The sequence below is a fragment of the Pleurodeles waltl genome, chromosome 3_1, assembly GCF_031143425.1.
Source record: "Pleurodeles waltl isolate 20211129_DDA chromosome 3_1, aPleWal1.hap1.20221129, whole genome shotgun sequence".
Classification (NCBI taxonomy): domain Eukaryota; kingdom Metazoa; phylum Chordata; class Amphibia; order Caudata; family Salamandridae; genus Pleurodeles; species Pleurodeles waltl.
The window spans coordinates 1,497,449,367-1,497,465,311 of record NC_090440.1 but is presented as its reverse complement, the minus strand read 5'-3'; the positions used below and the strand labels follow the sequence as shown (position 1 = coordinate 1,497,465,311).

General features: G+C 42.9%; 1 protein-coding gene across 1 annotated transcript in view; it reads left to right on the top strand.

Annotated features, from left to right (window-relative positions):
- Positions 1-15,945, top strand: part of LRP1B (LDL receptor related protein 1B) — a 4,500,992-nt gene that overhangs the window by 619,953 nt on the left and 3,865,094 nt on the right. The window contains exon 2 of the mRNA XM_069225083.1: positions 4,181-4,303. Coding sequence (XP_069081184.1) covers positions 4,181-4,303 — 123 coding nt within the window. The remainder of the gene's footprint in view (positions 1-4,180; positions 4,304-15,945) is intronic.

Sequence of the window (15,945 nt, the reverse complement as noted above, 5' to 3'; positions counted from 1 at the left end):
TAAATTCAAATGTGTGTTTTCTCATATGTGAATCTATATTGTATATCAAATTAAAATGTTGGTGTTAAATTGTACGAAATTGGGTTATCAATTGACTGGGGTGTGAGCCCTAGTCAAGCAGCAATCACAATCCTTGCCAGTGCAAGGCTCACGCCTAAATTAGAGACAGTGTGTACTGTATTTGTGCAACAGATCAAGAGCACAAGAAAGAATCCTACTATATGTTAGAATAATAAGCTGAATTTAATTAACACAACAAGACCAAAACTACAAAAATCCATTCAGTATAACCGCAGATATTGTATTTTAAAGGTTTTAGGTAAAATAGTGCCAAGAGGAATAAATAGTGAACTGTGGATATCTGGTCATGCGAGACTTGGATCAAGTCCCAAGTTGAGTTCTGTCGTGATGGAGCAAGAGCCGTCTATGTTGACCCAACTAGGCCTACTGAACAGAGTTTTCTAAATCCTGGTTTGCAGAGTGTTGCATGGATCTATGTTGAAGATGTGTTGCACAGCAAAAGTGCTGCTTCTGTTCCAAAATGCCACGAGGCTGAGGTGCCAGTTCCTGGTTGCACTGAAGTTGAGGATCCTGTCAATGAGAACTTGTAATGTGTAGTCTGGAGTCAGAGATGTGTTGCACAGTTAGGGTGATGCCCTGGTTCCCAAGAACTGTGAGGCTGCGATGTGCAGTTCGGTGTCGGCATCGAAGCTGCTGTCAGCGAGAGATGCGAGGGGCTATAGTGAGGATGCGTCATGCAGCTGCAGTTCTGAAGGTGATATGGGCTGCAGCAGTGATCCAAGTCTTTGCGATAGGTCCAGTCTACAGAGCAGCAGAGATGCTGAGAGGCCCATTTCCAAAGGTCCAGATCTGGGCTGGCACAACATGGCAGGGTAGACTCACAGAGGGCAGAGGCCAGTTGCAAATGCAAGGTTGTTGGAAGCCTGTTATGTCCATGAGGCTTCGATCAAGAGGTCAGCCAAATAGCCCTTGCAGTCACTCTGGATTTAAGAAACACAGGTCCATCCAGGCAAGATGGCAGCAGGCAGCATGTCGGTACAACAAAGCAGGAATCCAGCCAAAGAGTGCAGTTCAGAAGAGTGGCAGTCCTACAGCAGCAGAGCAGTCCTTCTTCCTGGCAGATTATCCAACAGGTCCATAAATATATGCAAGAGTTATTGTTTGAGGTCCTTCATTTATACCCTGGTACCAGGTACCTTGAAATGCATGGAATTATTTGCCTCCCTACCCTGGCTCCAAGTTGGCTGCAGTGACAATTCAGGGTCATTGGGCCCCTTGTGTGAAAGCAGAGCAAAGGCTATTCAGGTGTAGGTAGGGCTGTGCTCAGCTCCGCACCCCCCTCCCAGATGGACCACAAGGCACACCTAATCCCCCTATTATGTGACTGCCGGAAGGAATTTGCCAATTCTAACTTTAAGTTACCCCCAATCATGTGACCCAGGCAAGGCTATAGGCACAAAAGGACTGAGGGCAGACAAAATGTCAACTTTCTGAAAGTGGCGTTGTTAAAATTGTTATGAAAAACCCAACTACACCACTAAATAGGACTTTTCACGCCAGTGCCAAAGACACCAAACATGATGTGATGATACCTTCCCTTTTGGAAATTACACTTATAAAATGTATTAAGGCAAGATCAGTGTCATCCTAAGGGAGAGAGATGCCTTGCAGTACTGAAAAATTAATTGAAGAGTTTTTCACTACCAGTACATGTAGATCCTAAACATACATGCCATACCTTTTGAATACACTGCAGCCAGCCCTCTGGGTTGTCCTGTGACTCCCCTAGGGCTGACATATTTGCAGGGTCAACTTTAAGGGCAGTGTGACTGATGGGGCCACACTGGGTGCCGACCTGGGGACGGGGGTGCTGACCTCAGGAGGGCACTGTGTTAAGCAATAACTTAGAATTTAAAAACACCTGCAGTAGAGTTCCTTGTGCGTCCAGCTTTCAGGCAGCAATAAAGCTGGCAAGATAACTCTTGTAATGTTCCTGCTAGAGAGAGCTAGGAGTTTTGTCTAATGGCAGTTTTGACTCACCATAAAGTAGCACAGTGGATGAATATGCCTGCTGCAAAGAACGCATAAGGTGCAGACCACAGATCTGTATTTTATGTGGATAGAACAGCTGCAGTAATGAATTGTCGACAATCGCTTCATGTAAACTGCATAAAATAGATTGGGACATTATGACCCTCATTACAATCCTGGCGGTCGGTGTTAAAGGGGCGGTAATACCGCCAACAGGCCAGCAGAAAAAAAAATTGGATTTGGGGTGGCAGGGTGATAAGGGCCGCTGGTCTGGAGACTTCAGTCCCTAGCCCAGTGGCTGACACATTCCCACCCTTGTGATTACTACCCGGCCTGGGTTTTCGTGCCAAACTTACTGCCACAAAAACCATAGCAGTAGGCACTATCAGTGCCAGGGAATTACTTCCCTGCCACTGATAGGGGTCTCCCCCACCCCCTCCCAACAGTCCTCACCCACCTGCTCTTGCCCCTCCACATATACATACACACCCATATACACACATGCACACACGCATACCCACCTCCACCACGCATGCACATATACATACCCACACACCACAACACACACCAACATAGCTTGTCACACACATGCATCCACAACACACAACCCTCACAATCACTCATTCACACATGCATCCAACGCAACTCACAACCACATGCATGCATCCCAAAACATATACACAACCCCCCCACATACACACAACACCCTCTCCCCCCTCTCCGGTTGTAGAACCCGACTCACCTGCTTGCAGGGGGTCCTCTGGCTGTAGACGGTCCTCAGCGCTGCTGTCAGCAGCAGAGACCACCAGCCAAACACCGCCAGGCCTTATCATTGCTCATGATACGGTCGACGGTGTTTTGATAGCATGGCGGTGCTGCTCTTAGCAGCGCTGCATTACAAGTACGCCGCCTTGATAGTCGGCAGTGTTCCACCAGATTTCATAATACACGTTGACGGCTGGTAGCCATGGCGGCGGTATTTTGGTGGCCGTCGCTGTGGCGGTAGGCGGTCAATACCGCCAGTGTTGTAATGAGGGCCTATATTTTTTACACAGTCCTTTATTATCTATTACTATTATTGATAAATAAAATATTTGTTTGGGAACAAATAGTTTCTTAATAGTAAAGTCAGTGTTTACCAGTGCTGTAAAACAAATGATATGTTTGTGAAAGAGGGGCTATGGACAGAAGAGAGGAATGTTGCCTTTGAGTCTGGGTTTGGGTCTGGCAAAAGGCAAAGGGTTTATTTTGCCATGTGGAAATTGCATATTAAATGGCATACGGAGGCTTTACAATAACAGTAAAGGGCTACCTAAGTAGGTGACGCAATCAGTGCTGCAGACCCACTAGTAGCATTTTATTTACAGGCCCTGAGTACACATAGTACGACTTTACAAGGGGCTTATAAATAAATTAAATATGCCAATTGGGCCAGTTTAACATGTTTTAAGGGAAGAGTACAAGCACTTTAGTATTGGTGAGCAGTGGTAAAAGTGCAAAGAATCCTAAGGCCAGCAAAAAGAAAATCAGCAAAAAAAGAAGAGGAAGGCAAAAGCTTTGGGGGTGACCCTGCACAGAGGGCCAAGTACAACAGTAATTCTTGTACTGCTTTTAAATTAAATTAAATTAAATGAAGAGCACGATGATGCTAATATTTCATGTTTCTTGGACTACATTAACATTTTTAGTGCTATCACATTTCAAAAGCCCGCTATGTGAGATGTGTTCCTTGGCTTATTTACATTTTCTGTTTTAGGAGGCACCATAGTTTTAGAGTTATACCCTGACATGCTAGTAATACATTCGTAACATCTTCATTTGATCCTCTTCAGTACCTACCACATCTCTAGCTGCACTGATGAAATGTTAGTTCCTTTTGATTAGACATTCAACCCGCACATTGATAACAAATAATGTGGGAGAAAGCAGATTACCTCAGTATATTATAATGGGTACTTTAAAATATGACACTTTAATCTTAGTCAGCTGATGAAATCTTGCATGCATCATTTACCAGGACTGCAAAGAACATAGAATATTCTGCTGTCAATGCGTTGCGATTTTTTTTACATGCTTCTGTCCTCTGCTGTTTTCTTTTTTGCATTCATATACTTTATTTCATTTACAGATCAGCAATTATGTGACCCCGGAGGATTTCTTTGCAATGATCAAGTTACCTGCGTTTCCCGCACCTGGCTCTGTGATGGCGATCCCGACTGTCCAGATGATTCAGATGAATCAGATGACAACTGTAAGTAGGTGGATTGGTGTAAATACGAACGACCCTACAATGAAATGTCTACGGTAGTATATATGTTAGTAAAAGTAAATAATGTATTTATAATGTATTAAACTATTTCATAAATCAACATAGATGCCATCCTATTACCACATATGAGCACTATTTCACATCTGCTGAGTGCGCTTTATTAGGGGCAAGGGATCCACGCCAATGTTCTTGTGCCGGGGATTAGTAGTTGCAAATGTGGTGACTGGGGTTATTATGAGCTTGTGTAGTGGGTAAGACTGGGGTGAGCATGGGAGTACCAGCCTCCATTCGACTTAACTGTTGGCTGTATCCCAAACTCCCAGTTGTTTTTTTAAGTAGATCAGTTTTTTAGGGTTTCCCACAAAGTATGCAACTGACTGTGCTCTGAGGGACGGATTGGATACATTTCAAATCTTTCATGCTAGGGTACCACCTCCGTCTTTCTTCCCTTTGCACTTCTGTTAGTGAGTGGAAGGCATAGGATCAAATTCATGGTTTTGGTTGATGTTAAGTGAGGCAAAAATCTGCATATATCACACTCCACTGTTACTTAATTTATTATGCAAGGTGCACAGAACTTAGCATATAATTGTTCATTTCAGTAAAATTATCTGAATTCCATTTACATTTAAATTGTTCATTTCAGTAAAATTATCTGCATTCCATTTACATTTAGTTGTATTAGGTCTCATGTTTCAAAACAAGAGCCAATTGTCTGTCTCTTGCATGAATACACACTTGTAATCACAAAACGAACCCTGAGAGGAGAAAGTGTTGATGTAGCAGAAATGCTATTGTTACCCCTGACATAACAATGATGACAATATGTGACAATCTGTGAATTCTGTTAATTGAAGTTGTTGTAAAGTGGTTCTAAGCCTGTAATAATGTGCATTAGCTGTAGAATAGAGGACTAAAGTGCTGTCGAATAGCCCTAAAACATGTACAACAGATCAATTCAGTATTATAGGATTTTTTTCATGATGTTAATCAATAGTGAGCACAGAAACAACAGTGAATTTCAGTAAAGTAATATTTTAAAACGTTATATGCAAAAGTTGAAGATTGCAGTTCTGTGCCATACTTAAAGCAATGTATTACAGTTATTTTATTTTGAAACTACTGTAACATCAACACTGAAAAAGATTATTAATGATAACTTATATGTGCATTATGTGCATAAATTAATGTGGCTTTGTAATTTATTTTGTTTAGCCCAAGTGAGGCCTGCAAGGCCCTGTTTCCTGACTCTGCAGAAAATATTTAGCCATTCTTGTCAATGTGAACTTTTCTTTCAAATTTCTTTTCCATGAAATGATAGCTTGGTAATATATGCTCTATTGTTTTACACATAGTGAGCCTGAGAAAGCAACCTTGAGCCCAGTACATTCAGGAACTGTGGAAGTAAATCATCTACATTTGTTTCAACTCATATGCATGAGCCAATATGGATGTCTTTCTCATGTTGGTAATGGGAATCTTCACTGATGGTGCAGTTCCATGTCTCGTGATAGACTTTTATTGGACAATTACAACTTTCGAGTCACGTGGAGTGATGGATGAGTGAATCATCTTACACTAAGGACTTAGTCCAAGATAGCATTCTTCCCCACTCTTCTCTTCTGTCTGGATCCTATTGGATTCTGGGAGGCAAAGACCACTCTACTCTTACCCTTTAATTCAATGCTTTGCTAAGGTATAAAGTTTTTACCCTGACCTAAAGAAGAAAACTCTTAATCAAGCTTCTGACATTCTGACACTTTCCCTTTTTGCATATTTCTTTCCAAATTCGGTTAGTCACCTTTTGCTCCGGATGTCATTATTCCAAATTATTTTTATACTTTTTCTTTTTACTCTTGTCCACATGTATTTTAGCCCAGCACATGTTAACTTTGGGTTTGTTATTCTGCAGGTTTGCCCTTGCCACAGTTAACTATGTTTTAAATTGCCTTAATGCTTAAAAGAACTGAACAGTGCTTGCTTTCTGTACATCAGATTATCCTGCTGACTGTTTTGTTTTGTTTTTGTTGAATGATTAGTCCTTTTGATGTTAGTTTGTTTCAATATATTCTGCTACCTTGGTCAACTAGTGGGGATTCTGTATCTTTATGACTTTATTTTGATAATTTTCTACATGACTTTGAGTCTGAGCTTGTATTAAAACCCTTTAACCTTTTGTCGGGCTGGAGTTTTGCTTGTAGGACCCATGTGTTCATTCTGTCATTTTAAACTGTGTTATGTGAAGGGATCCTGATTGAACAGTAATCCACTACTTCATGCTGGGTGAAAATATTTATTGACCTCAGCAAAGCTCTACCTTAAGCAAAATATAATTTAGGAAACTTATAGCATAAGAAACATGCCTTGAAAACAATAACCATGTTTTTAGGTATGACATTTTGTAGTTTTTTTGAAAGAGGTATTTTTTCAATTTGCATGTAATCAGTCTCTTTTGAATACTGTGTTTTTTATGGGACAAAAATGAGACCAGAGCTCAGCAATCTCAATGTTATCAATGATATCAATATCAATGAGCATTTGGGAAGCAGAGGAAACAGAGCGATGTTAGAAACAAAAGGAATAATATTTTTCATTGTTTAATTTTGCATCACAATGTTTGTTTAGGGTTCATTAACACAAAAGTCTCTTTCTCTCATGGGATGGTCTTTGTGGTCTAGGCAGTTCTTACAACCTAAACATGCCCTTTTAAAACTTGAAGATTTCCCACCAACCATTTTTAATGCTGCAGCCAGTAATGGAGCTGGTTGTTCTCTATTTACAAGTAATGCTTCAGATTGTGGTGTTGTATTACCTGAGCCACAAAGATTAAAATAATTGTTCTGATGTCAATATATTCAGAAGATAACTGAATGGTAAGAAATATTGATGCACATTACGACATTGGCTGTAAGTGCCACCTACCACCGTAGTGACGGCTGCCAAAAGACCGTTGCCGCGGCTAACATCCATCCACCAAAATATGACCACAGAAGGGTGGAAATCCATCTGTGGCCATACTGGCGGAAATTGGTAAGGTGGCGCTGCTACCACCAGCAGCGCCACGCCAATAGACCGCCGCCAGCCCTATTATGACAAATATTACAGCCTGGCAGTGGTATGCTGGTGGGTGCTGCTGGAGATAGCAGCGCCCCGTCTCCTGCTGGAAGACTCCTGGATGTAGGTAAGTCGGGTTTCTGACAGGGGAAAGGGGTGAGGGGTGTTGTGTTTGTGTGTGGGGGTGTGTGCATGAGTGTGTGCGTGAATGCGAATGTGTGTGTAGTGTTGTTTGTGTGTGTGTATGCATGTGTGAGAATGCATGTATGAATGGAATTGTGAATGCGTGTCAGTGTGAATGTGGTACAGATGTGTGCGTGAAAGAATGATGCATGCCTGTATGAATGTGTGTATGCCTGTATGAGTGAGTGTGTGTATGCGTGGTGTGTGATTGCGAGTGTGCATGTATGGGGGAGTGTGGGATTGGAAGGAGGGAACCTGGATGGAGCGGGGGTGGTGGCATCTGGGCAGTGTTAGGGGGTGGGGGGGCCTCCTACCAGTGACAAGGTAGGAATTCCCTGTCAATGATAGGGCCTACCACCAATGTTTTTGTGGTGTTGCGATGCCACGAAAACCATAGCGGTAGGCAGGGTTGAAATGCTGCAGGCGGTACATTAGCACCCATCAGGCTGGAGATTCTTATCTCCCGCCTGGCAGCTGCTACCACCATGGGGGTAAGTGTGGTATATTGGTGGGTTGGCTTCAGCCAACCCGCCAATGTCATAATGTGGCGGTATGTACCGTCAGCCTGTTGGCAGTAATATCGCCACATTATCATCGATCGACGGGGTCATAATGACCCCCATTATGATGACATAGATAATGATTTGAAAATATTTTAGTTATGACGATGGGAGTCAATAGTTAGGCTTCAGAATTTAAAATTGACCTTAGAAGAGCCAAGTAGGAGTTCTCCAGCATGCATCACACATGGGCTTCAACACAGTCATGTCTGTGTTTCTGAAACACAGTCATATAAGTCAAACAGTAATTGTAATACATAACAGGTAACTATACAGTATGGGGCCTGTATTGCCATGGAGAGATTCTGGTACTATTTATAAAGGCAAAGAGAAATAGAGACAGAGGATGCAAAATGGGTAACTGAGTAATATGATCCAAGATTTACATTCAGAGTTTCAGAGGACATTACAAATTATGAGACAGAATGCTGAGTGTTTTGTAAGTATCATCACAACCCAAAGATGGCAACATAGGACCCTATTCCACATACTACCCTTTATGCACTTTTAATATTACATGTTTATTTTGAGATTGTGAACTTGAAAATCTGTTTTCTTTGTGGCCAATCCTTAACATGTACTGCCAAATGTCACACATTGTTGCACTTGACACTTGTAATTGGTAAGTTGCCAGTCTCAACTATGCAAGGCCCAAGGCTGTGCAAATCAGGTGCTTAGTATTTTTTCTTTTTTTTAAATTAAAGTCTCGGGGCATTTTGTAGTGTTCCCCAATAGGGGTTTGTGGACACATGGATGCTCCCCCGCCACCAGCTCTTCACTATTTTTTTCAGGATGTGGGGACAGTAATTGTTGCCAGAGCCAAAGATCTTCTTTTACTACTAGCCAATACAAGAGCTTGGTTTTGCAGACATATATGAGGGTCTGCAAACCCTAATTGGATGATGGGAAAATATGTTCTCTCTGTGTTTCCAGAAAGAGGCAGTGTTTACAAACTGCCTATAAATTAATGTTTACAAAATACCTTTTGGCAATAACCTTTTAAAAGATTTTTTACACATAAATGTATCTGCATAAAATATGACATACTGAAACTTTCTGAATCACACTAGATTTGAAAACGTTTTTGCAGATTTGTCAAATGGCACCAACGTTATATGTAAAACAGGTCATTTTACAAATGATGATTGTTAGAAATAGGGTTTTTGCTTAGCTAGGGTATGCACCTAAGCCAGGCAGAACCCACCCACTGTAGTCAGGGTGAGGGGGTCACACACACAGGATAACCCCTGCACACCCTGTTGGCAGTTTGGCTCGAGCCATCAGGCCTAATCCAGAAGGAAATGTGTAAAGTGGTTGCATAACACACACAGCATACATGACACAATAAATACACCACAAAGAAAACACAACACCAAGTTATATAAAAATAAACTGTATTGCACAAAACTTCATTAGACCAAATACAACATGAATCCTTAAAACCCTGCTACACAGTAGTTATCAGAACATTACACAGCTACTATTACCCAGTAGTCATATTCAAACACATAGATTACTGGTAATACTGCAACATAAGTAGTAGTCAGGAAATCATCACTAAAAAGGATGCACTTATTATTATAAACACAAATGCCCATAAAAGGAACACAAGAGAACACATGGCACATCAGGAAGAACGTAGCACCCTAGCTGCACAGATCATAAGAGGACACATGACCATTGCTGCAAAAACAATCCCATAAATACACTAGGACTGCATATATTATTTGGCAATATTCTTAGAGGTGCCACAAACCTGAAACAATGCAGGCAAAACGGGATGCTCATACCCCAATGTCGGAGCTCCTGGACTCCGGTTATAGCACCTGCTGTGCCACTGATTTAATGCTGGCAGGACTGGGGACCTCAATTGTGGGTCACCACCCCGGCTTGCTTATGTGCCCTGAGGCAAGCGGAGGAGGAAGGGGACCCAGCGGAGATCTGCTAGGAAATAGTGGCCCTCATGAACAAATAGAGGTGCAGCGGCGTGGGGGTGCCTCAGATGAGGCACCCACTCCACCCACGAGCCTTACAGCATGGATGGGGTCTGGTGGAGCAGGGGGGCCTCCGATGAGGCTTCCAATCCGCTCATGAGGCAATGCGCATGCCTTCAGTCAGCCCTTCCCGGCATGCAGCAGTGAAGGCACCTAAAAGGGAGTGACTGCTGGTGTCCAAGGGCATTCCCCTCAGAGGGCTTTGCCCCGGGGTCACCTCTAGGTGCATGTTTACTCTGTTTTTTATTCCTCTGTGACCCGGGAAGACTACGGGGAATGTGTTTCAGATGCATTCCGAGATTCCATGTTACCCGGGTCGCAGCGGTGATTTTCTCTTTCGTTCACCTACAAAATGCACTCGCAAAGTACTTAAACCCACAGCAGTACCAGCACTTTCAAGGCACTAGGTCGTAAAAGGATGAGCACTCACAAGGCACCAGGGGATCAAGGACAAAGCGCTCCTTTGCCTTTGAGAAGCAAGTAGATGCAGGGGACATGGGTTACTACACCCATCCCCTGGAGACAGAAAGGGGGAGCACAGGGCTGCAAGGCTCAACAAACAGGCCAGCACAAGAGTTGCAGACAGTGGCAGTTCCTACTAGTGACCCAGCATGTCAGAGGTCAGCACAATTGCAGCAGTCCAAGGAGGTTCCTGGTGAGTCCCTCCAGCAGCATTTTCAGTATTCCATTAATGTCTAAAAATTGTGGAGAAAAGCCCCCTGTATTTATACTCATTTTGCACAGTCTCCACAAAAGGGGAGAGAAGGGGATCCAACTAGCCCTAACTGGTTCTAGGAATTTTCCCTTTCTCCTTCAGCACAGGCTCCAGACATCAGTGGTGGGATAAGTGAGCCCTTTGTGTGAGGCCAGGGCACAGCCTTTACAAATGCAGATGTGCCCCGCATCCCATTCTCTCAACCCAGGAAGACCATTCAATGTACAGATGCACCTCTCCGACACCTCCACCCTCCCTGTGTTCAGGCTGCCAGAAAAGTATGCACAAAGCCCAGCTCTCACTCTGCCCCAGACGTGGATTGGAGTCAAGCTGCAAAACACCAGCGTCATAAGCACAGAGAAATGCTCACTTTCTAGAAGTGGCATTTCTAGAATGGGTATAAAAAATCCGCCTACGTCAATAAGCAGCTTTTCTCACATTACAACCATACCAAACATGTCTATGCTACCCCTCATAGATCACACAGTACCACACAGATATAAGGTAGGGCATTTCCAATGCAATCCTATGAAAAGGTTGCACTCCCAGCAGTGAGAAACCTAATTGGCTGTTTATCATTACCAGAAAAGGCCACACAACTAGGCATATGCCCTGGCTTTTACATACATAGCACCCTGCTCATAGGGCTAGCTAAGGCCTACCTTAGGGGTGACCTATATGCAGTAAAATGGGAGGTCCAGGCTTAGCAAGTAAATTTAGATGCCAGATCCCTGTGGCAATGAACTGCACATGCAGGCCTTGCTCTAGCAGGCCTGAGACAAGTTTGAAAGGATACTTCTAGGTAATGGTGCAAGCAGTGCTGCAGGCCCACTAGTAGCATTGAATTTACAGGCCCTGTGTATAGGGATACCACTGTATAAGGGACTTACAGGTAAATTAAATGTGCAATCAGGTATAAGTCAATGATGCCAATTTTACAAGGGAGAGCACATGCACTTTAGCACTCATAACGTCATCAAAAAGGAATAGAAGAAATGGGAGGAGGAAGGCGCAAAGTTTGAGGAATGACCCTGTAAAAAGGGCCCGGTCCAACAGTGATATTCATTTGCTGCATACATGATACTTAGGGGTTTTCAGGCAGAATGTCGTATTGGTCAAATTTCTATTGAGCAGTTCATTGATAAATTAAAATCACAAGAAAACTCTGGTGTGTGGAATAAATCATGCTGTGAGACTCATTTGTCAGAAAGTGCATCTGTACCACAAATTAGAGGCTGATATTTGCATAAAGCATGTACGATTCTGTTGTGGACAATGAGCAACAGAGTATTATGAGGTCAAAATTAAGATACACAAAGTCCAAAAAAATGGGGTCCAGCAGAGGAATCTGCTGTAAAAGGACATTGTTTGCTTAACTGATCAAATTTTTTGTCACAATGTCTCTGATTATGAGTTGGATTGTACAGGAGGGGTAAAACTACTTTGCTATTGTCTAGGGGTGCGAGGTGAACTGTGCTCCACTCACGGAGTTTGCAGAGTTTTTTCACGATTTGCGCACCGCTTAGATCGTGGAGTTCCAACAAACTCTGCATAGCATAGCAGAGTTTTTTCCTAGCTCATGCTCGCCAACGTTAAGTGTGCAAGCAAAGAAAATCTTACTCCAGACCACCTCCCAGCGAGATTTCTCAACACAGGCAGTCTCTACCAGTTGAGAAACCTTCTGTTCCATTGAGGAAGGTGCCGCTCGATTAGCAGATAAACTCGAGTGGCAGAAAGGTAGCTGCACCCTCTTGTGCTGTGCTTGTTGCTATTAAATGATTTTACAGCGTGGGACAGACACCCTGTGCTAAAAGTCAGCATGTACGGCACGACCTAACACACTCTGTCTCTTTGCAGAACTCCATGTAGCGCTGCAGAGTTATTTGGTAACAGAGCGGAATTCCACATAGTGGAACTCTGTGACCAACACCCAGGCTTACTATCATCCATTTATAATTTTCCAATAAAAAACACACACCGGTTTGGTAGGGTTTAACACATGCATTTACCACCTGCACTAACCAGGTGGTAAAGGTATGCAGAGGCTATCCATGTGGTGAAAGTGTAGGGAGGAGATTAGAGGGAATATGGAAAAGAAGAAAAAGTAAATGTCTGCCATGGGGGAGCATTGTAAGGCATTGTAAATGAATCCCCAATGGAAAAAAATGAAGCAAGAGACTTGGCTGATGCGTCTTTTTATTTCAAGCTACAGTTCCCAAATAAAAAAAACGGTTCTCATTCTCCAACTCCTAAAAAAAGTGGGTGGGAGAAAACATGGCAATATAACAAAATAAAATGATGGATGTAGTGTTGAAAATTTTCAAACACTCAACCCCAGTCACAGATCTGGGTTTTTGCTTGCCACGTCACCCCAGTTTGGACCCAGCCATATGCAAATCAGTTTTGACCCTGTTCTCCATGGGAAGAGTCCAGCTCGAACTGCCAAGCCTAGTTCTCCCTGCACCAGAAACAAGAATCCTGGGACCAGTTTCGGGGTATCACCCCTCATTATCCAGGCCAGCTTGAATCCAGTGGCACACTGAGCAAGGGTCCCACGTCTGGGTATACCTTGCCACTTAGGGCACACATATTGATGGAAGTGTTGAAGCTTTTCAAAGACTCATCCACAGTCGGAGATCTGTGTTTAATCCATTGTTGTTTTTCTCATCACGTCACCCCAGTTTGGACCCAGCCATATGTAAATCAGGCTTTGCCCTGCTCCCAATGAGAACATTCCAGGCTAAACATGCCCACTTAAAATCAGGGCGAGCAAAATTACACATTGTAATTTCTCTCTATCAGACTCATAATTAATGTCTTACTGTCCAAGAAATAAATAGGGGAAATGCTCAAAAGTATTTCTTTCCCTTTTCTAATGTCTCTTGGACTATCATTGCTAAAAGAGCAAGACTGATTTAACATTATTCTTGAAAAATAGAAAGCGATCAAACACATTTTTCTTCCACACCCTTGATAGCTCAGTTGCCATCTAAGTTGCAAGGGGTTAAGGGCACCGACTCATATCCAATGCATAACAGTGGTTTGTCTGATGTAATGGCCCATTCACTGATCTTATTTCTTTGAGACCTACTTGGAACTACTCCTTGAAAATATTGGATTGAGGCTAATTGGACAATCACATGGATGATGGTCAGACAATTTCAGTTTATTGTCAGACAATCCCTTTGTTCAAAATTAAGGGTAAAATGATCTCATCAAAACAGTTTGATACTAAATGCTTATAGATGCAAAGCGGTAATGGCTACTTTTTATTGTAGAAAACTATGCATCAATTTCAGTTTAAATTCCTTACTACCACTTAAAAATTTAGGCCCATATTTATACTCTGTTTGCGTCAGATTTGTGTCATTTTTTTCGACACAAATTTGGCGCAAACTTACCTCCATATTTATACTTTGGTGCTAGACCCGTCCAGCACCAAAGTTGTGGAGTTTGAGTCATTTTTTGTACGTGAAAAACCTACCCTGCGCTAATGACATGCAAGGTAGGCGTTCCTGTGCAAAAAGTCACTCTAAGGAATGTGCGCCTTATTTATCCTCCGGTGTCAAAATGACGCACAGGAGGAGGTGGGCATTAAAACATGGCGCCCAGCCGGATTTGCACCGTTTTTTAACACCTGGGTCAGGGCAGGCATTAAGGGACCTGTGGGCTCATTTCCATGGTGGGAGACCATGGAAGCAGTCCACAGATGCTCTTCCCTGCACCCAGGGAAACCCCCTGCCACCTTCACCCAACCCTGGAGGACACCCATGGATGGGGGACCGATCCAAGGTGAGTGCAGGTAAATGCAGGTAAGTATAATTTTTTTTTTTTAAGTGGCCTGAGGGGCCCTAACTTGGGCCCCCCTACATGCCACTGTGCCCAATGGCCATGCCCAGGGAACAGAAGTCCCCTGGGCATGGCCATTGGGCAGGGGGGCATGACTCTTGTGTTTGCTAAGACAGGAGTCATTACCATGGGGGTTGTGCAACAAAAAATGGCGCAAGTCAGGTTCGAGCCAATATTTTTGACTCTAACCTGACTTGCACCATTCTTTGGTGAACAACCCCCAGTCTTGTCTTCCCTTCACCTCCGCTGACCGGTTAGAGTCATTTATTTTGACGCTAACCAGGCCGCAGCGCCGGCTAACGTGATTCCATAAATAAGGCACCCGGCTGGCACGTTGGAATGACGTTAGCCGGCGGTAAACTTTTTGAAGCAAATCTGCCCTAACGCTGATTTGAGTCAAAAAGTAGAAATATGGGCCTTATTTCATGAATGTCAGTGACTTTTAGAGAAACATGTAGGTTAATTCTCTGTGTCTCTGTTAAACTTGTTGAATTTTGGAATCAGATGTTTCAATATGTTATGTGCTAAATGCATCATTTTTTAAGGGTAGGTCTTAAATTTATGTAGGCAATTTGCATTGAGAAACATTAGAGAGATGTGATGGACAACTAATTGTAACAGTTTTAAGGTAAATAAAATCTGATACACAGACTAATATATGAAGAAATGCATCTAGTCAACTGGCTGGAAATACCTAATGCTGTCTTGTATCATGACGACATTGGAAAAATTGTAGAAATAATTTGAAGATGTCTGATATGATAAACGTTAGGAAAATGGCAAATAGTAAAATGACGTAAGTAAGAGGCACAAAATGTTGGTTTTATTATATTTGTGTTGCTGTTAATTGATATAAGTAGTGCTTCAATTATTAAAGAAACGACCAATTATGCGGTATTTATTTATTACGACTTGTCACCCAAGAGGCTATCCAGGCGGTTTCTGCAGCTGTTATTCGAAGAGACAGGTTCTGAGCCCCTTTCTGAAGTGGGTCAATGATGGTGCTGTGCGGCGGTGGATGGGGAGGGTGTACCAGGTCTTGGCAGTGAGGTGGGTGAAGGAGTGTCCTCCTGAGCGGCAGCAGCAAATGCATGGTATTTTTTGTTAGGGCAAGATGTGGAGAGCAGAGGTTCCTGTCTGGTTTGTGAAAGTGGAGATGAAGGTGGTGATTAAGGTAGGTGGGTCCTAAGTTGTGCAGGGTTTTGTAGGTGTGTGTCAGGAGTTTAAAAAAACATTTATTGTGGATACAGAGACAGTCGAAGTTCTTTA